The sequence below is a fragment of the Centropristis striata genome, chromosome 18 (genome assembly GCF_030273125.1).
Source record: "Centropristis striata isolate RG_2023a ecotype Rhode Island chromosome 18, C.striata_1.0, whole genome shotgun sequence".
In the NCBI taxonomy this organism is placed as follows: domain Eukaryota; kingdom Metazoa; phylum Chordata; class Actinopteri; order Perciformes; family Serranidae; genus Centropristis; species Centropristis striata.
Window position 1 is genome coordinate 11292387 of NC_081534.1, and position 21741 is coordinate 11314127.

Genomic DNA, 21741 nt, shown 5'->3' on the forward strand with positions numbered 1-21741 from the left:
ATCATATATTAAGTGTGATTGAAGTAATTGTAATAACTGAATATTTCTGGGAAAATCTATAACATATGACACAATTTACACATGTCTGTATGATTGTATGTGTATGTGTGAAAGAAGAGAAAATATAAAAAATTGCAGGCAAATAGTAAATAAACCATTATTTCAATTTTATTCTTGTTTTTTCACATTTTTCTATGTAACCATTATAATAATCACCACCATGTAACAATCAAAAATGAAAAAGGTCATAAAAGACAGCAATTAATAGTTACAGTAATAATAGGGGGAAAATAAAAATAAAAAACAAAAACATTGTTTGTAATTGATATGAATGCCTGTGGAAGCATGTCAGCCAGTAGAGGAATGTCGAGGATAGTAGTATAGCTGCTTGCTCATATGATCGACTTCACACTCCATACTCCACTCTCTTGGTTCCTCAGTAAACACTGTGAAGTCAATTAGATGACATGAACACCTTGACATATGCTTAGGACAATTATACATACACACACATACACACTGATTCCTTCCCTTGTCGTTAGATGGTGCTGCTTCGGTGCCACGTATTTGCCAAATGGCACCCAATTTGTCATGGCCACTCAGATATGATATCTACACATGTCCACTAAATATGGCTGCACAAAGCATTTAGGTAATATCACGTCTTTGTACCAAGAGTCCTGTCCACTGCATTTGAACATTTAGTTATGGCAAAACTGAATGGAACCTCAATAAAAAAGATTAGCTTTTTTCAAGCTTGGTCTATAGATGTTCTACCAAATATGGCATGGTATCTAGAATTCAACACATTTGAAAAGGGAAAATTAGGGAAATGACATGGCTTACATGGATAAATCTGTCTTGAATCACAGGATCCAGGAAAAAATATTTTGTTTCTAAGATGGTTCAAAATTAATAGACAAAAATATGAAGCTCTTTTTTTAATGCCCTCATCTGACTGAATACTAGACGGTGAGAAACCTGGAGGGGTGTGATTGGGAGGAATGGCCTGCCTAAACTGAACCAGAGTAAGGCTTTGTTACTGAACTTCTTGGGCCTGTCATGGAACGTCTGTGAGAAATGGTCCCTGTTTTGACCGAGTGTACTCTACATGGTACCAGAACATATGAGATCAAAGATCAAATATCAACTCTGATGATATGTCCTGAAGTCCTGAATCTGTATCTGGTCCAAACTTCCCTTGAGGAGGAGGCAGTCGCACAATTTAGGAGAGGCCTTCTGCAAAGTCTTGATACAATGGTCCAACGAGGATTAATTTTACTGACTTTGGTGAGATCAGATTCTCTGATTTTCCTCAAGCGCTTTTATCAGGTGGCCAAAGATGGGAACAAAATGTTCTACAGATATTAGTGGTTCTCAGACGATGATGTGTGATCCTGTGTTTTCCTCTAGCATCTGACATCTAGCATCTGGTTGGGAGTTTAAATAAAAACTTTGCCAAAATCCATCCTTCCACCTTGTTTTTCCCTCTCTCTGTCACTCTATATCTCAAACTCACACACCCTGTTGGTTATAATCTGATAAGAAGGATGATGTTGACTAGAAAAGACTGGGCAATGGTGACACTTTCCAATCTGACTCTAGTTAAATTGGACCATAAGGTTTTGATTTTTTATTGACTGAAACTAGACTAAGATTATGAAGGCCAAAAATGAAAGTACCTGGAAGCCTTTTTGTCCAAAGACTTAAACTCGGTGCAGATTAAACAATTACTCTGCCTCAGAAATGAACAATTCAAATAAATTGAAAGCCCAATATTGCCATGACAATCATGTCCATTATGTGTGTATCTAACAATGAGGCCTGTGTAGTGCCTCAGCTGAAGCCAGGCATGTGGGCAACATAACTGGGTTCAACAGCCTCTATGGACTTAATGACAGAAGCTAAAAAACCAAAGAGAATATTGAACAAGGAATCCAAGAAGAGAAAAGGAGAGAGTGACCGACTATCTCAGACTGGATTTTAGAGAGCTTCAACCAGATGGACGCTTAGCTGGTCATCTTGCTGTTGGATTAGTAGGTACTATTAGCTTATGTGACCTGTGACATATAATGATAGCACAAATGTAAGTGCAAATCTTCTAAATTACTATCTCCATCGTATCCAAGCTGCTGGCAATCTAAAGCTATATATTGTAGCTTCTGTTTTGGATAGGTTTTTGTTGTGCAAAAAATGCAGTTATCCACATGATCCATGGCAATGTCCTTACCAGGTATTTCAGAATGACAATCCACCATACATCATATTATTATATAAGCATTTTGATAATTATTTTTTTGCTGTGAAATATCTGGTTATTGTTGAAAAGCTGACTGATCTCTGTCACAAAATGCATAGCAAAAAGAGAGCCATCTGTCAACAGCTGTGCATAGTGTATGCATAAGTGATTTCAAAGTGCTTTTAAATTCCTGTTTGCCATGTGAACTATCACCCTGACTCTTGCATAATAATAAGAAATACTGAGAGTTATTTTTGTGTCACCATGTTGGGTCTTTGTTATTTCTTAGCTGCTCTTCGTTACAGCTTGTAACTTTGTTGGAAAGATTACATCATTGCTTAGTGACAATTAGAGAGTCTGCTTATACAAGGTACCTCGGGGAAAGCAGAGCCCTGTGCACCACAAGAGCAGTCAGAGACGATACGCGCAACTGTTTTTCACACCTCTAATGGGAGAGGTGTCAGTTTTCACAATAGACTTTAAACAAACTTTGAAGGCAGAACTGAGTTCATTGTATGTTTAACAGTTTATGTTCATGTAATATTTATTTCAGTAATACAACTTAAACCTGGCTTTTGCATAGTCTGTATTAATTATATTAATGAAATATGCCCATAATTTTTAGACATACTATTAATTTACAAGGAGTTAAGGGGTCTGACAAGGAGATGAGTTTTAAAACAAATGTTTTGTGGCATTTTGGCTGTTTTGACAATAAGGCAGAGATATGAAGCTCTTTCCAATCGATCTATTTGGGGTGGCAATAACAGACTAACAACTGTACAACCCCTTTGAACACAGATGGATGGTGGGGTATCTAACCAAACCCCCCACCATGGTCATGGTAACATTACGGTAAAACATAAAACACATGAGTAACTGCCTTATACAAACAAGCCTAACATAAACACAACAACTACACTGATTATGACAAAATACCAGCAGAACACAACAATGAATGAAAAACAACAAAGCATCATGGGAGGCATGTTTACATTTTTAAATGTGTGGACTCCAGCGCTACACAGCCCTCACATAGCAGGTTAGCTGACCCCAGCAACCCAAGTGTCCACCACAGATAGAGTTCTCAGAGGTTCTGTGGCAGCCTAAGTGTTCGCCGAGTCTGCCTGGGAGGTGTTTCGAGTTGGTCAGGAGGACAAGCAGGGATCGAGGGTCTAGCCTTCACATCAACCCCGTTGCGAGTCTAGATCGAAGGGACCTTATCATCCTGTGTCAAGGGCTGGTAGGGGGCAGTGCCACCACCCGACCCCACTTGAACATCCTGACTTGTACACCACATCTGAAAGTCTCTCAAGCACTGTGCACTGCCCCACCCACTGGCTCATCAGTTTGGGGGACAAACTCTTTTTCTGCTAAGGGCTATACACCCACACTTGGTCTCCTGCAGCAAAGTCATACCCCTGGCAACGATAGTCATAGGCCTGCTTCTGGCGGACCCGGCATTGGTAAGGGCCGGCCAGTTCATGAACCTCTTGCAGCCTCTCACGGAGGCAATGGAGGTAGTCAAAACCCTACTTCAGGTTCTGGAGAGGGGGCCAAGAGGTGGTCTGGTCACGAATAGCATACGCCTCAGGCCACTTAGTGAAGTAGTACATGGCCACTAGGACATACTGGTTTCCTCTGTCTGAGACTAGGAATGGCTGTTGACCTGCCTCCAGACAAGTGCAGACTCATGAGTTTCCTGGAGTTGCAAGGGGTCGAGGCTTGCCAGGTTACTCGGTGCCGTGTCACCGGCGTTGTTGACTGGGGGAACGATTTGCAGGGCCGCTTTCCTTGGGACTCACATTCACCCACCTGTTGGCAATGTCAGCAGTCTTCCTCCTTGCACGGCCATCAGAACAGGGCACCGGTGTTGTTGTGGAACCGGCCGGACGGATGTTGGACCTCAAAGATTTAGTCTTGTAGTATCTCGAGCCATCTGGCCAGATGGTCCTCAGGTTCCTTGAAGTGTAACAGCCATGTGAGGGATGTAAGGCAAGGCAAGGCAAGGCAAGTTTATTTGTATAGCACAATTCAACACAAGGTAATTCAAAGTGCTTTACATACACACTAAAAACAGCAAGACACAATTGAAAACAGTAAAAACAGTCAATTAAAACAGGGAAGATACAGCAGGATAAAAAAAGAGATAAAATAATAAAAAGCACAAGTCAAACATTGTGTAGTTAAAAAGTAAGGGCAGTAGAGTAGAGCAGATAAGTGTTAAAGTTAAGAGTACGCTTCAGTAAACAATAGTGTTTTTAGTCCTGATTTAAAGGAGCTGACCGTTTGGGCAGACCTCAGATCTACAGGTAGTTTGTTCCACAGGTGAGGAGCATAATAACTGAAAGCTGCCTCACCCCGCTTAGTTCTTGTTTTTGGGACACGCAACAAGCCAGTTCCAGATGACCTAAGGGGTCTGGATGCTTCATAGAGAGGGAGCAGATCAAGCATGTAATTTGGTCCGAGACCATTCAGAGCTTTGTAGACCAGCAGTAAGATTTTAAAATCTATCCTCTGACTCACAGGAAGCCAGTGTAGTGATTTAAGGACCGGTGTAATATGGTCCAGTTTCCTGGTGTTTGTGAGGACTCTGGCGGCAGCGTTCTGGATCAGCTGCAGCTGCCTGATTGATTTTTTGTTAAGACCTGTGAAGATGCCATTGCAGTAATCCAACCTACTAAAAATAAATGCATGGATAAGTTTTTCCATGTCTTGTTTGGACAGAAGACCCTTAATTCTAGCTATGTTTTTCAGGTGGTAATAGGCAGATTTAGTGATAAGCTTTAGATGGCTGTTGAAGTTCAGGTCTGAGTCAATAATTACACCAAGATTTCTGGCTTGATTTGTAGCTGTCAATGACATAGAGCCAAGGTGAGCGCTGATCTTAGATCTTTCATTTTTAGGGCCGAAAATGATCACCTCTGTCTTCTCTGCATTTAGCTGGAGAAAGTTCTGGCACATCCACTCATTGATTTGATGAATACAGTTACTCAATGAGAGTAAGGGACTGTAGTCGTGTGAGGACACTGAAATGTAGAGTTGTGTGTCATTGGCATAAGTATGGTAGGCGATGTTGTGATGTTCCATAATCTGAGCTAGCGGTAGCATATAGATGTTGAATAGAAGCGGCCCGAGAATGGACCCTTGAGGAACCCCACATGTGATCTTAGTTCGCTCAGACTCACGGTTTCCAATTGACACAAAAAAGTCCCTATCTTGTAAGTAAGATTTGAACCATTGTAGCACAGTGCCAGTGAGCCCCACCCACTGTTCCAGTCTGCTGACTAGTATGTTATGATCAACTGTGTCAAATGCAGCACTGAGATCCAGTAAAACCAGGACAGAGGATTTGCCTGCATCAGTGTTCAAATTAATATAATTTAAGACTTTGATAAGTACAGTCTCAGTGCTGTGGTGTCGCCGAAATCCAGACTGAAATGTGTTAAAAAGATTATTTTGCATCATAAAAGCATGAATTTGCTCAAAAACAACCTTTTCAATGATTTTCCCCAGAAATGGCAGATTTGATATTGGCCTATAGTTACTAATTGTTGTGGAATCCAGATTAGATTTTTTTAGGAGAGGTTTTATTACTGCAGTTTTCAAAGTCTGTGGAAACTGTCCTGCTTGGAGAGAAGAATTTATTATCTGCAGTACATCCGGAGCTATGCAGTTGAAAACAGTTTTAAAAAAGTTTGAAGGCAGAATATCAAGGCAGCAGGTTGTGGGCTTTAATTTTGAAACCGTTTCCGTGAGTGTTGTGTAATCTAGGAGGCTAAAATGTCCTAGCTTGACTAGAGGATGGGAAGGCACCAGTGTAATCATTCCTGAGCTGGAGCTGCACACTGCTTGTCTTATCTGTAATATTTTGTTTGTGAAGAAGGCTGCAAAGTCATTGCATGACTTGTTAGACAGCAGCTCAGGAGGGACTGATGCTGTGGGATTTGTCAGTCTGTCTACTACAGAAAAAAGTGTGCGGGCATTATTACTGTTTCTATTGATAATCTCTGAAAAATATGACTGCCTTGCATTCTTCAGTTCCTGATTATAGTTGCGAAGACCCTCTTTATAAATATCGTAATATACTTGGAGTTTGTTCTTTCGCCACCTGCGTTTCTGCACTTTAACCAGTTTGGCGTTTCTCCAGGGTGACTTTTTCCTCCCCGACAGAACTTTGGTCTTAATTGGGGCAATAGAGTCGATAACAGTCATAACATTGGAACTAAAACTGTTAAAAAGGTCATCAACTAGAGCTGAGGGCAGGGTTGGTGATGGTGTAAAATCCTGGGTGAATAATGCACAAGTGTTTTCATTTATATAGCGCTTCCTGATTACCTCTGCTTCACCTTTTGTTGGATTGGCAAGGGTGGTCATTTTAAACAAAACACAGTAGTGATCAGAAAGAGCAACATCATTCACCACAACCTCAGAAATATTAAGACCTTTGGTAATAATTAGATCTAAAATGTGTCCTCTGTTATGTGTTGGATCTGTGACATGCTGAGAAAGCCCAAAGTTATCCAGAATATTTAAAAGTTCTTTAGCACACCCATCTTCAGGATTGTCAGGCTTGGGCAAAAAGGAGGACTCAGATGCAGATAGGCAGCAGTAATGACATGAATGTAATGTGATGAAATGAAAGATTTCTCTTTAAACAGCAATGATAAATAAACAGGCTATGAACTTCTAGATGGTCCGAAGACACAACAAGAACACAAAACAAACACAGAACCAAAAACGCTCCCGAAGGAGGAAAAAAACCTACTCTGATCTTATCAGGAAAACACTATAAAAAGTTAGAAACAAAAAATCACTCCGAAGAGGAAAAGCACAACGGCTAAGAAACTATCTACTCTAATTTATATTACAAAATTTACAAACAAAAAACGCTCCAAAGGGAGGAAAACAATGCTACAAAAAATTACTTAGACTTAGAAAATAAAAGAAGCTAACCAGAAAACTATGAACAAAAAATCACTCTGTTAAAGAGGAAAAGTATTCAATAAACAAAACTTGACACACTTAACTTTGGTACAAGACAGGACTGTGAACAAGGCTGGAGGTATTTGACAGGACGACAAATACTCTGGCAACATGGACAGGGGAAGACAAAGACTATATACACACGGGGGAGGGGAACACAGGTGGAAACAATCAGGAATCAGGGAAGACACCAGACCTGACACAGGAGGAAGGGCAAGTGACCTGAAACGAGAGGGAAGTTACTATTTCAAAATAAAACCAGAAGTTACTTTTCAAAATAAAACCGTAAATTCACAAGACAAAAAAAACCAAGACAAGACATCCCTCACCGCGGTGTGACAAGGATTATCAACATGAATGTTAAAATCACCTACTAAAACAACAAAGTCAAAATCTATGCACACAACAGAAAGTAGTTTGGCAAAGTCATCAAAAAACCTTGCATCATATTTGGGGGGTCTGTAGATGGTCAAATAGATTGCTCTATAGGGTGATTTTAACTGAATGGCAACATATTCAAAGGAGTCAAACTGACCATAAGACATGTTTTTGCATTGGAAGGCTGCACTATTATCCTGACTTAACCAAGGTTCAGTTAAAAACATAAAATCAAGGTTGTGCTTGTGAATAAAATCATTGATTAAGAAAGATTTGCCAACCAGAGATCTGATATTTAAAAGAGCTAAATGTAAATCCTTAACAGGAGACGCTGGTGAGTTTGGAGGATGACATGCTATACTCAGTAGATTGGCAGAGTTAATTGAACTCTTTTTATTTCTCACCAGTTTGGTCCCTTTTCTGTTACCTATTATCACAGGGATTGAGAAAGCTGACTGAACTCCATGGGGCCCTGACTGCTGCTGGAACAGAGCAATCTTGATATTGATATCAGAGTCTGGACCCGGCACATATCAGTCAGACTCACAGATAGGGTCATTCAGGGATTCCCAGGTATGGTGATTCAGAGGGGGTGGGGGAGGGCGGTGACTTTTGGTTGAGCGTTCTTTCCGAGGTGGTGGAGTGGGAGGGGCTGGATGTGGGAGGTTAAGGGGGGTAAATAAGGGATTTTGGCGAGGTGTTAGCTGGATTCCAATCTTGACAAGGCTCTTCATCCTGTCTGTGAAATCCAGAAGTGGGGAGTCCTGGCTGCATGGAGAGAGTTGGAGGCTGGGTGGGGTCTGGGGGGGTGAGGATTGGGGGCTGGGTGTTCATCATGTTGTGTTTTTTCACACAAATTACAGCTTCAAATTTTTTTTATGGTACGCTGACTTGTGATTGGGAGAATGGTGCCCCAAACAGCTAACTGCTCCTAACTGTAGCTGCTGTCATTTAGCTCAGTGAGCTGTACTGCAGGGTTGCTTGGAGTGCTGGGAGATTGTTGATGTTTACACCACTAGCACAGAGCTTTGGACCGTGAGGAGAAGTAGGTTTTCAGGTCTGGGATGAGGAGCATCTCTGGTGTTGTACCATTACTGGTACTGGGCAAGTGGTCAACGGACCCTACAGCCCGAATTTTTATACTGCAACTGCTGCACAACAGTTTCTCTCAGGATTAAATTATAATTCTGTCCATTTTAAATTTAATCTAAATGTGTGGTACATGTGTTCAAAACAATTGAGATATTGAGTCCAACTATATTTTCATGCTGGGTCTAATTACAATAGATGTGTACTAATTGTTGCTTCTGTCAACAGTGCAGTATATCTTGTTAGCCATCTAACAAACATTACATTATTCATTTTAAAAGTTATTGAGAGAAATGTTAAAACAGACCCAAGGACACACACACTGTCTTTTATCATTCATATCACATGCAAACATAATGTAGGGGCTCTCAAATCTGATTGGACAACAGACATAATTCTGGTAATTTGATGGCATTGATCATTTTAATATTAAGTCAAAAGGTTCTGCACAATGGCACATTGAACTAGAAAATTTCCTCTGGGGAAATTCTGAAAAGGCCACGGGGGCTACTGCCGGTGTGTGTACACTATGATGAGATTCTTCAGAGATTTCAAACTATGCCCTTTAACCTCAAAATGTGTGTGTGTGTGTGTGTGTGTGGCGAAAATGGCATAAAGTTACCTGTGGGTCCACAGAGAGCCGGAGGCCTTGAGATGAATTCAGATTTAAAAGTTTTGAGCCAATCAAAGTCGCCCCCCTTATCTGGCGTTGATGGTTGTTGCACCCACAACTTAAACAGTGTGGGTTTTTAAAGACGAACCAAATGTTGGTTCATTGCCGGAAAACAAACAGTTAGTGGCTGTTGTTCACTTTCTGGAATTAAAATCACATAAAGTTTGAAGCATGTGTATGCATGTGTGAGGAGTGTGCGCGCTTACGCGCATGTGTGTGTGTGTGTATCTGTAACTGTAATCACACCAAAGATCAAAGGCAATCAGATCAAAGCAATCAACAGAATTAACTGACACCTGTCCCGGAAGAGTAACAGCAGCCAGAGGTGGACAGAGCTTCTGGCCTCGAACAGAAAGCATTTTTGGCAAAACCATAATACCTATCATTGATCCGACTTCACCTTGAGCGTCCTGAGTTCTTCCTGAACGATATTTTAAGAAAAACTAGAAAATTTCCTCTGGGGGAAATTTTGAAAGGGCCACGGGGGCTACTGCCGGTGTGTGTACACTATGATGAGATTCTTCAGAGATTTCAAACAATTAATACTAGTAATGTTATGATACTATTCCTCTTCAAGTATCTATTTATACAGCAACCTATGCCCTTTAACCTCAAAATGTGTGTGTGTGAAACATTTGTATCTGGAGGAGTGTGCGCGCTTACGCGCGCATGTGTGTGTGTGTGTGCGTGCGTGTATCTTTAACTGTTATTACATTAAATGACCAGTGTGTGTGTGCGTGCGTGTATCTTTAACTGTTATTACATTAAATGACCAGTGTGTGTGTGCGTGCGTGTATCTTTAACTGTTATTACATTAAATGTCCAGTGTGTGTGTGCGTGCGTGTATCTTTAACTGTTATTACATTAAATGACCAGTGTGTGTGTGCGTGCGTGTATCTTTAACTGATATTACATTAAATGACCAGTGTGTGTGTGTGCGTGCGTGTATCTTTAACTGATATTACATTAAATGACCAGTGTGTGTGTGTGCGTGCGTGTATCTTTAACTGTTATTACATTAAATGACCAGTGTGTGTGTGCGTGCGTGTATCTTTAACTGTTATTACATTAAATGACCAGTGTGTGTGTGCGTGCGTGTATCTTTAACTGTTATTACATTAAATGACCAGTGTGTGTGTGTGTGTGTGTGTGTGTGTGCGTGCGTGTTTCTGTAACTGTAATCACATCAAAACATCAAAGCGTTGGGTCGACCAATCAGAGCAGAGCAATCAACAGAATTAACAGCTGTGGAATCTTCTGGCAGAGTGAAAGCAGCCAGAGGTGGGCAGAGTGAAATTTCTGGCCTCGAACAGAAAGCATTTTTGGCAAAACCATAATACCTATCATTGATCCGACTTCACTTTGAGCGTCCTGAGTTCTTCCTGAACCTCTACATATGTTTTTTTTTTAAGAAAAATGAAAAAATAGCTTTGTTAGAGCGATCTAAAAAAACAGTTAAATCTCACTTTTTCCGAAATCTTGCTGCGTTTTTAATATGGGACCCAATGAGGCTGTTGGTGGTTTTGGTGGCGCATCTTTGCGTCGTACGCCCAAATTATAACTCTGACAGCTTTACCAGAGGATTGTGAGTGAGAAGACAAATTTTCCTACATTTCTATGTATAAATTATTTCTGTAGAGTGGAATTTTCGGCCTGGAGCGCAGTTTTCAAATTTATTTTTTGACAGTTTTACCTCTCCCTCTACACTCTGAGCGATGACATCACACACTCTGACACGAACATTCCGTGCAATACACACCCATTATAATCTCAGAATTTCTCCAAAAATGATCATGGTCATTGAACAGGGATTGATAAAAAACTATATGACCTATCGAAACGCAAAGTAATACACCAATACACAAGACTTGTGTCTACTGTTTAAAGTTTAAATGGAGTCTCTAGGTGAAATTATGCCGGAGAAGTAGACGTCTGAAAATCTTCAATTAATGTTCTTTTTTGCTCATTTTCTTTCGGCCGTCCCATTCATTTCAATGCAAAATTTTGGGCAGTTTTTCGCTTACGTCGCGAAAAATTCATATTCCGTAGAGAAAAGTAATAGCACACCGATCCCGATCAAACCGCACATTTTGATATATAATTTGTGACTAGTAGCGGGAGGAAATTGCGTCCGGAAGAGGAATAAGAAGAAATCCACAGTATAACAGTAGTTCTCGGTGCGATTGCCCCGAGGCCCTAATGAAAAAATAGCTTTGTTAGCGCGATCTAAAAAAACTGTTAAATCTCCCTTTTTCAAAACTCTTCCTGCGTTTTTAATATGGGAGCCAATGAGGCTGTTGGTGCATGTTGGTGCATGTTGGTGGCGCATCTGTGCATCCTACACCCAAACTATAACTCTGACAGCTTTACCAGAGGATTGTGAGTGAGAAGACACATTTTCCTACGTTTCTATGTATAGATTATCTCTGTAGATTGGAATTTGCGGCCTGGAGAGCAGTTTTGAAATTTATTTTTTGACAGTTTTTTCTCTCCCTCTCTCAGAATTTCTCCAAAAATGATCATGGTCATTGAACAGGGATTGATAAAAAAAAAAAAACTGTATTACCTATCGAAACGTGGATTATTACACCGATACACAAGTCTTGTGCCTACTGTTTAAAGTTTAAATGGTGTATTATTATATGTTTTTCTCGGCTCATTGTCTGTTGTCACAATATGTGGAAACCTTCTTAATGTAATTGATCTGTACTTATTATTGTGTCTGTCAACAGTGCGGTATAGCTTGTTAGTCTTCTAACAAACATTACATTATTAATTTTAAAAATTATTGAAAGAAATGTTAAAACAGACTCAAGGACACACACAAACACTGTCTAATATTATTCATATCACATGCAAACATAATGTAGGGGCTCTCAAATCTGATTGGACAAGAGACCTTTGTAATAATTATGGTAATTTGGTGACATTGATCATTTTAATATTAAGTCAAAAGGTTTTGCACAATGGCACATTGAATAAGGACACACATCAACACTGATAGTGAGGTGTATGTTATTATCTTAACTTATCTATCTAGAAGTTTAGGACCAGAAGCGGCTGTAAACAGTACTTATAATATCAGTATGCATCCCTGCTATGAATCAGATAATACAACTTATATATTTACAAGCAACCCTTCTATAATATGTGTATTATTATATGTTTTCCTCGGTTCATTGTCTGTTGTCACAATATGTGGAAACCTTCTTGTTGTAATCTCCATATTTTACTTTCAACAGCTCCACACTCCTACTAACTACCTTATTCTCTCTCTGGCTGTGGCTGACCTGCTTGTTGGAGTTTTAGTTTTTCCTTTCAGCATGGCATTCACTGTAACATCATGTTGGTATTATGAGGGTTTATTTTGTAAAGTACGAGGGAGCTTTGATGTTACACTGAGCACAGCTTCTATTTTGAACTTATGCTGTATTTCTATTGACAGATATTTTGCAGTGTGTCAGCCTTTGACTTATAAAAGTAAAATAAATGGTCGTGTCATTGGGTTTATGATCGGGGTGAGCTGGGGAGTGGCTGCTCTCATTGGCATTGGCATTATAGTTGCAGGTTTTAATCAAGGAAAATGTGAAGACAGTTGTTTAATTGATGCTCTAATATCAACCACTCTGGGATGTATTTTTGCATTTTACATCCCAGTTATTATAATGCTTAGTATCTACCTAAAAATTTTCCTTGTTGCACAGAGACAAATGCAGAGCATTCAGAGCACAACCTGTCAGAGCACAAAGTCTGTTGCAACTGTCACAAAGATGGAGAGAAAGGCCACCAAGACTTTGGCTATTGTTCTGGGAGTGTTTCTGTTATGTTGGACTCCTTACTTTATTTGTATCATTTTTCAGCCTTTAACATATGATGTTACACCAATTTTTGGGATTGAAACACTAAACTGGCTTGCATTGTCAAATTCAACACTGAATCCATTTATTTATGCTTTCTTTTACAGCTGGTTCAGATCGGCATTTCGAATGATCATTTCTGGACAAATATTTCAAGGCAGTTTTGTTAACTCAAAACTCCTTTGACCTGTTTCAAATGTTCAAATAGCATTTTAATTAGAGTGATGATCAAGGTTGAAACAAAAAAGATAGCCTAACTTACTTAAACAGACATTCAAGTCTACGCCTCTGTGATAGACAGTTTTCCTCTTTAACCTTAATGTCTGTTATAACAGGTAGTCTCTGTTTCAAAGAGTCCACTTACATACAGTCCGACAAGGAATCAATTGACAAATGTTACGTGACTGTTGGCCTGTACAGTACAAACCAATTCTAGTACTTCTACACACCTATGTTCATAATTTGTCAAGTCCATCTGACAGACAAAAATGAAAGCCATATTGAATGCTGTATTCATTCCTCCACTCTGTACAGACTGTAAAGGTGTTTTTATGCAGAACAACCACACACACACACACACACACACACACACTTTTATGTAAATCGTCCTTGGGTTTTTTGAAAGGTGCTGTATGAATTTAAGTTATTATTATTATTGTTATTATTATTATTATTATCATGGGGCTCAAGTTCGGCTGTATAAATGTCTGATGCATTTAAATGAAGTTGGCATCTTCAAAAGTGAGGGCCCAGTAGATGTTTTTATTTTGCTAATCATATAGAGTATACAAAAATAATAATAACAAAACCTTAAAACTTGTAAAACTGCTGAAGAAATAAAGTACTCAAAACAGCCTGAAACCAAATGTCTTTCTTCACACTGGGAACAGAATCTATGTTTTACTCAGTTGCTTTGGTAAATGGTAAATAGACTACTTACACAGCGATTTTATCCAAAGCGATTCACACTACAGACTGCACTCATTCACCCGTTCATGCACACATTTATACAGGTCGCAGAGGCTACTAGGGCACAACGTGCCACCTGCCACCATTAGGAGTTCATTCACACACACCGATGAACATAGTACGGAAGTACGGAAGCCCTGAACCGCAAGTGAAGAAATTTTTTTTTGAGATGTTATCTCGTTATTTCGAGATCATATCTCGTAATTACGAGATAATATCTCGTTATTTCGAGATAATATCTCGTTATTTCGAGATAACACACCTATGTAAAAAAAAAAAAATTTTTTTTTTATTTTTTTTATTTTTTTACTCCCTTCCGTACAGGGCTTCCGTAGAGAGTAAAAAATAAAAAATAAAAAAAAAAAAACGTTTTTGTTTTTTTTACATAGGTGTGTTATCTCGAAATAACGAGATAATATCTGAGAGTAAAAAATAGAAAAAAAAAAAAAAATTTTTTTTTTTTTACATAGGTGTGTTATCTCGAAATAACGAGATATTATCTCGAAATAATTAATTAATTAATTTAATTAATTCATTAAATTAATTACGAGATATGATCTCGAAATAACGAGATAACATCTCAAAAAAAATTTTCTTCACTTGCGGTTCAGGGCTTCCGTAACATAGCATTGGTGGGCCATTTGGGGTTCAGTATCTTGCCTAAGGATACTGAGACATGTAGGCTGCCATGGTCGGAGATTGAACCACCAGCCTTCCGATCAGTGTGTGACCGATGTACCAACTGGGCCACAGCTGCCCCTTTGGTAAATTTCGCAGATCAGAATTCAGATCAGGTCGCTTGTGCACACCTTAAAAGCAATTTTACATTGTTTTGAAGAATTTGCAATTGATTTGGCACACAAGGAGAAAGACAAACTAGTAAACTAGTGGCAAGCAAGGAAAAACATACATGCATATCCTTCTCACACAGCAAATATATATATATATATATATATATATATATATATAATACCAAAAAATATATATTTTAAAAAGACACACTTCTGAGTATACTGGTATTCTTATCAAACTAATCGAACAAATGCTTATGTACAGCTGTTCATATTTAAGAAGAGGTGTAAAAGTAAATTGCACTCTGAAACTGTATTATTTGCAGAATAGGCAAATGCTACGCAATGTTGTGTGAAAGGCTCAGTTGTTTACAAGTAGGGATGGGGCAAGGTTCACCACTTTCTGAAAACTGTGTGGTCAAATAATGACTTGATAGTATAAAGGACATTCCTACATGGTCTCAGCAGCACTTCAGAAAACTGTTGTCAGTGAATACAGTTTGTCACTGCACCTAAAAATGAAAGTTAGGACTCTACCATGCAATGAGAACGACAGAAACGCCGCCGACTTCTCTGGGCCCAAGCTCTTCTGAGATGGACTGACACGAAGTTGAATAGTGCACTCCGGTCTGATGAATCAACATTTCTAATTGTTTTTGGAAGTCAGGGACGTTGTGTCCTCCAGCTAAAGAGGCAAAGGTCAATCCAGATTGTTACCAGTGCAAAGAGTAAAACCCAGAACCTTAAATGGTTAATCCACCAATACTTCAAAGGAAATGAGTGCAGGTGCAAGAATGGCCTGCCTGCAGTCCAGACCTGTCTACCACTGAAAATTTGTGGCGCATTATGAAGCACAAAATATGACCGGAGACCCAGACTGTTGAGCAAGTCCTATATCAAGCAATAATAGAAAAATAATTTTGTTTTCAACACTACAACAGTTGGTGATGTAGCATCACTTTTCAGTTAAGAGAGTAATTAAACGCCACACATTACTTGTCATTCTGTATTTCTGTACCTCACACAAACATGACAATGGTGCCAGAATCTGATTGGACGATCAAATGTTTTAACATTTAGCTAATGAGATTGAGGTTTATAAGTACTGAAGAAGTCCAAAACCTGTGCACTGTGGCACAGTGACTGGCATAGATTGGGCTCAGTAGGTAAGGGAAAGAAATTGGTGGAATGCTCAAATTGAAAATCATGTCTTGTTTTCTTTGTAAGATTGTTTCTGCTCTAGTTGTTCATGCATTCTGAGCTAAATATATTTTAAATGTTTTTAATATAACAGATTATTATCGGAGAAATCGAAAAACATGGAACAAGAATTGACTGGTTCTTCCACTGTTGATGACATTCATCCCTGCTATATATTAGATAATACAAGTTATGTATTCACAAGCAACGCTTCCATAATATGTGTATCAGTATATATTTTCCTTGGCTTATTATCTGTTGCCACTATATGTGGAAACATTCTTGTAATAATATCTGTCATTTACTTCAAACAGCTCCACACTCCTACTAACTACCTTATTCTCTCTCTGGCTGTGGCTGACCTGCTCGTAGGAGTTTTAGTTTTTCCTTTCAGCATGGCATTCACTGTAACTTCATGTATGTATGATGAAAATGTATTTTGTAAAATACGAGACAGCTTTGATGTATCACTATGCACATCTTCTATTCTGAATTTATGTTGTATTTCCATAGACAGATATTATGCAATATGTCAGCCTTTGATATATAAAACTAAGATAAATGTTCATGTTACCGTGATCATGATCCTGGGGAGCTGGGGGGTTTCTGTTTTAATTGGAATTGGCATCATAATTGCAGGATTCAGTCAAGGAACTTGTGAAGAAATGTGCTCAGTTGATGTTATAATGGCAAACACTATGGGGCCTGTTCTCTCATTTTACCTGCCTGCCATCATTATGCTCTGTATCTACCTTAAGATTTTACTTGTTGCTAAAAAACAAGTGAACAGCATCCACAATAGCACCAAGTCCGGAGCAAGTGTCAGCAAGATGGAAAAAAAAGCAACTAAAACTCTGGCTATTGTTATGGGAGTTTTTCTTTTGTGTTTGACTCCCTACTTTCTTTGTGTTGTCTTCCAGCCTTTATCTTATAATCCCCCACCAGTTCAGGTGATTGAAACACTAAACTGGCTTACACTGTCAAATTCAATGCTTAATCCATTTATTTATGCTTTCTTTTACAGCTGGTTCAGATCGGCTTTTAGAATGATTATTTCTGGACAAATATTTCAAGGAAATTTTGCTAATTCAAAACTCCCTTGACTTGTTTTACATGTTCAAATACCATTTTAATTAGAGTAGTGACCAAGTTTGAACCAAAAAAACAACACTTTAATGTACTCACATAATTTATTGTCTGAGAATAATGTTGTGTATGTACACCAGCAATTTGTATAGGTAACATTTGATTGAAATTAATAAAAGTTATGCCCATAAAACAGCCATTTTTCAAAAGTAATTAATTTCACCACCCTAAATTACTCATGAAGACCATTCAATTCTATGCGTCCGTGACTTTTACCCTAATGTTATAACAGAAAATCCCAGCTTCAAAGAGTACACTGATACATAAAGTTGAACAGGGAATAAGGCAAAGAATGCCGTTGTATCACAAGAATAGGTTTGTTGAAGCCAATGTGCTTGAATATGTTAGATCAGCTTTGAGAATTCTCATATTAATAAAAATACTTAAAGCTGATTTGACGCTAAGACAGTCTAAAACAGCAGCTAGGCTTCTTGGGTCAGCAGGTCTCAGGGGGAGGTATATCTGTGTGTCATCTGCATAACAATGGAAAGAAACATTGTGGCTTTCAATGATCTGGCCAAGGGGGAGCATATAGATAGAGAATAAAATTGGACCTAAAATAGAACCTTGCGGTACACCACAGGTAATGTGAGCTGACGAAGACGAATAATTACCTGTGGTGACCGAGAAGGTTCTTTCTAAAACATAAGAGTAAAACCAACCAGGTGCAGAGTCCTTGATGCCCACCCAGGTTTTGAGGCGGTTAATTAAAATAGAGTGATCTATAGTATCAAAAGCTGCACTGAGATCTAAAATAATTAAAATTGCACACTCGCCCCTGTCAGCTGCTAAAAGGAGATTGTTTGTGACTTTGAGGAGGGCAGTTTCAGTGCTATGGAGCTTTATTAACCTGATTGAAATTCATCAAAGATGGTGTTGTGACTCATAAAAGATAGAAGTTGTGAGGAAACAACTTTCTCTAAAACCTTTGATAAAAATGGAAGTTTAGAAATTGGTCTGAAAGAGCTAAAAACAGAGTTGGGTTTCTTTCAAACATGCTGTGGTCCAGCCCCTTTTAAAGCAGAAGGATAGATACCTTCTTCGAGGGATCTGTTAATAATAGATGAAAAAAAAAGATGCTCTTGCTTCTTTGGAGAAGATAAGGATATCGTCTAAGCAGACGAACACACAGCGTTTCAGCATGTCTCTGAGCACGTTGATCACCAAGGCCTGGAACACTGCTGGGGCATTGCTAAGCCCGGAGGGCACTGCTAGGTATTCATAATGTCCTGTGAGGGTGTTAAAGGCAGTCTTCCATTCATCACCCTCTCGAATCCGCACCAGGGGATAGGCTTTGCGAATGTTGAGCTTGGTGTAGATGGTGGCTCCCTGAAGGAGTTCGAAGGCCGAAGAGATGAGAGGAAGGGGGTAGCGGTTCTTGATAGTGATATCATTTGAACCCCGCTAGACAATACAGGGTCTCAGAGTCTTGTCCTGCAGGTGATGAAGAAGGGCGGATGATGCCAGCAAATGAGTCATTGATGTAGGCCTCCATGGCCTCTCTCTATGGGGCAGACAAGGAATACGGCCATCCCTTGGGGTTGCAGGTCTATGACAATCGTAGGGATGTTGAGGAGGCAGAGAGTAGCCTTGGACATGCTGAACACCTCCTTGAAGTTGTGGTACTCGAGCGGGACCCTGCCAGATCCAGGACAATGCTTGTAGAAGGTGAATGCTGAATCTAGTGCGTCCAAGTTGCATTGGTTCCGACCTTGGTTCGTAAGAAACCAGTTCTTCTTTTTTATAATCTGCAGCCTGTGCAGGAAAGCATCACTTGTGCAGCTAATGCAGCTAACACCTGCTCATGGGCTGCTGTTGACTCTCTGGATTCAGTGGTGGCAGAATTAATTTGAGCCTCATGCTGCTCGAGGATGGCCTCAATCTTCTCAAAGCTGTTCTGTGGTGAGCTGACATGTGCTCGGTCCATGCCTGGCCAGACCCAATGGTGTGTGAGGACCCAATTTCAGTAACTCAAACCACAGGATCGTTAAATACAGAGTCTTTAATCTCTTCTTGGATGGTCTTTACAGCAAACAGGCAATAACAATGCAGCCCAAAAATAGGCTTAAACACAGGTGCGACACCGGCAGGCAAACACCAGGAAGGGTTAAGACAGAGGTCATTGCTCACAGACAGAGAAAATTGCTGGCATAGCAGCAGAGGAATGGATTGTGACAGAGCCAGTCAAAGGCAAAAACAATGGATTTTCAATGAAAGTGTTCCCCCTTGTGATTAAACTGCAGCTTGAGTCACAGCACTGTTTCTCAAAACTGGACTCATTTTTTTTTTTAAATGCTACTCGTAGTCACTTTGACATGAAAACATTAAAACAAGGGCCAGGGTGGAAAATATAAAAGTCCCCTTTAATTGCTATCAAAGGTTTCTACAAGGTATTGTGTAATATTGCCAGAAACTTTTATTTAATCAATTTGAAATTCAATTTATTTCACGAGTTTGCAAAAATGTATTATTCTGTAAAAAAGTATGTAAATACCAGGTATTTCATTCCAGAAGAGGAATAGTAATGTGTTTGTAAAGAAAATACAGTTTTTTAGTTTAAATTAGTTTTCAGGATTCAAATTTACAATTGTGTGTGGTTATGGGAGATTGAAAACATACATACACATACAAAATAAGTGTGGTCTGCACTGAACGCAACTCCTTTAAGACTGATATGCTAATGAGCTCAGGACAATAAATACAACTTAAAAATACAGCTCAGTGGCATACAGACCCAGGGCCCCTAACAGTGTAATTGGAAATCTCAGTTTAATCAAAGTTATACTGTTGTGTTAATAATTTCTGATTTAAGGTTCATCATTACAAATGTTACCCGAGTATTAATAATTATTTGTGCATGGAACCTGAATTCTCTCTCAACAGGGATGATGATCTCTGTAATGATTCCTCAAATGTATCTGGTATAACAACAGTCATCAGTTCATATTTATTATGTATTTGTGTTGGTTTTTTATCAGTTCTTATCATGTGTGGAAATCTTCTTGTAATAATCTCCATCATTTACTTCAAACAGCTCCACACTCCTACAAACTACCTCATCCTCTCTCTGGCTGTGGCTGACCTGCTTGTTGGGGTTGTAGTTTTGCCTTTTAGCACAATTCTGGTTGTAACTTCATGTTGGTATCTGAAAGATTTACTCTGTAAGATACGAGGCAGCTTTGATGCATTTCTGAGCGTATCTTCTATTTTGAACTTGTGCTCTATCTCTATTGACAGATATTACGCGGTGTGTCAGCCTCTGAACTACAGAACTAAAATGAATGTTCATGTTATTGTTGTCATGATCCTGTTGAGCTGGACTGTTTCTCCACTAGGAGTTGTCATCAGCAAATGGGGACTCAAGCCAGAGGAATCAAATAGGTGTGTTTTATTTCAACAAGCAAGAACAGCAATTTTTGGAATTTTTTTTTATTTTTACCTCCCAGCTATCATAATGTCCTCCATCTACCTAAAAGTTTTCATTGTGGCACGGAGACAGGCACGCAGCATCCAGAACACAACCTGTCAGTGCAAAAAGTCTAAAGCAGCTGTCAGTAAGAGTGAGAGAAAGGCCACCAAAACTCTGGCTGTTGTTATGGGAGTATTCCTCATCTGTTGGTCTCCTTTTTTACTGTGTATCACCTTTTACCCTTTAAGTAATTACACAATACCAGTTCCTTTGATTGAAACATTTAAATGGCTTGGATGGTCCAACTCAATGCTCAACCCATTTGTCTATGGTTTCTTTTACCGCTGGTTTCGATTATCTTTCAGAATGATTATTTCTGGGAAAATATTTCAAGGTGATTTTACTAATTTTAAGCTCTTTTGACTCAATATTGAAGACAGTGAAAGTTAGCATCTCTTTATCATGATTTACATCAATATTGTAACTGTACTATGTATACAGTATGGGTACAGCTCAATGTGATAATACTTTAACAATCTGATTTTGAAGAGATTAATAAATGGTCCAATGATCTTTCCTGGTGCAGTAGTTTTCAGTCAGCACCTTGCATTTTGTTTTGGCTGTAATTTAATCAAGTCAACTAGCAAGTATTTAATGGGTATATTTTTAGTTAGATCTCAATCAGTCATAGTACCAGCAAGATATGTATTGTTTGCAAAACTGAGACACTTACTCGATGACAACCAATCTTTCCAGCGACCTTTAACATCCTGGCTAGGCCATCCTTTGTGACCTCTGACAACTCAATGTGAACATTGTAAGTGCCTAGATGGATAAAGATGTTCCTCACGCAAACAGCAGAACAGTTGTATTCCTTTTTTAGCTTTTGAAATGATAAAAACGCAAAGAGACTCGACTTCAACCTACGATAAAGAGCAGCAACAGAAGTTACGATAATATTAAACTATTAAAAAGACACACAGTTTTAACTATATCGGTATTCT

General features: G+C 39.1%; 3 protein-coding genes across 3 annotated transcripts; all 3 read left to right on the plus strand.

Moving 5' to 3' along the window:
• Positions 1–12451: 12451 nt before the first annotated feature.
• On the plus strand, positions 12452–13408 carry LOC131991483 (trace amine-associated receptor 1-like). Its single transcript, XM_059356937.1, has 2 exons — positions 12452–12734; positions 12807–13408. The coding sequence occupies exons 1-2, from the start codon at positions 12452–12454 to the stop codon at positions 13406–13408; spliced, it is 885 nt and encodes a 294-aa protein (XP_059212920.1).
• A 2876-nt stretch (positions 13409–16284) lies between these two features.
• LOC131991491 (trace amine-associated receptor 1-like) lies at positions 16285–17285 on the plus strand. Its single transcript, XM_059356946.1, has one exon. It carries the CDS (start codon positions 16302–16304, stop codon positions 17283–17285), a length of 984 nt encoding a protein of 327 aa, XP_059212929.1. The 5' UTR covers positions 16285–16301.
• A 1985-nt stretch (positions 17286–19270) lies between these two features.
• LOC131991493 (trace amine-associated receptor 1-like) lies at positions 19271–21160 on the plus strand. Its single transcript, XM_059356948.1, has 2 exons — positions 19271–19294; positions 20141–21160. Exons 1-2 carry the CDS (start codon positions 19271–19273, stop codon positions 21158–21160), a joined length of 1044 nt encoding a protein of 347 aa, XP_059212931.1.
• The last annotated feature ends 581 nt before the right edge of the window (positions 21161–21741 follow it).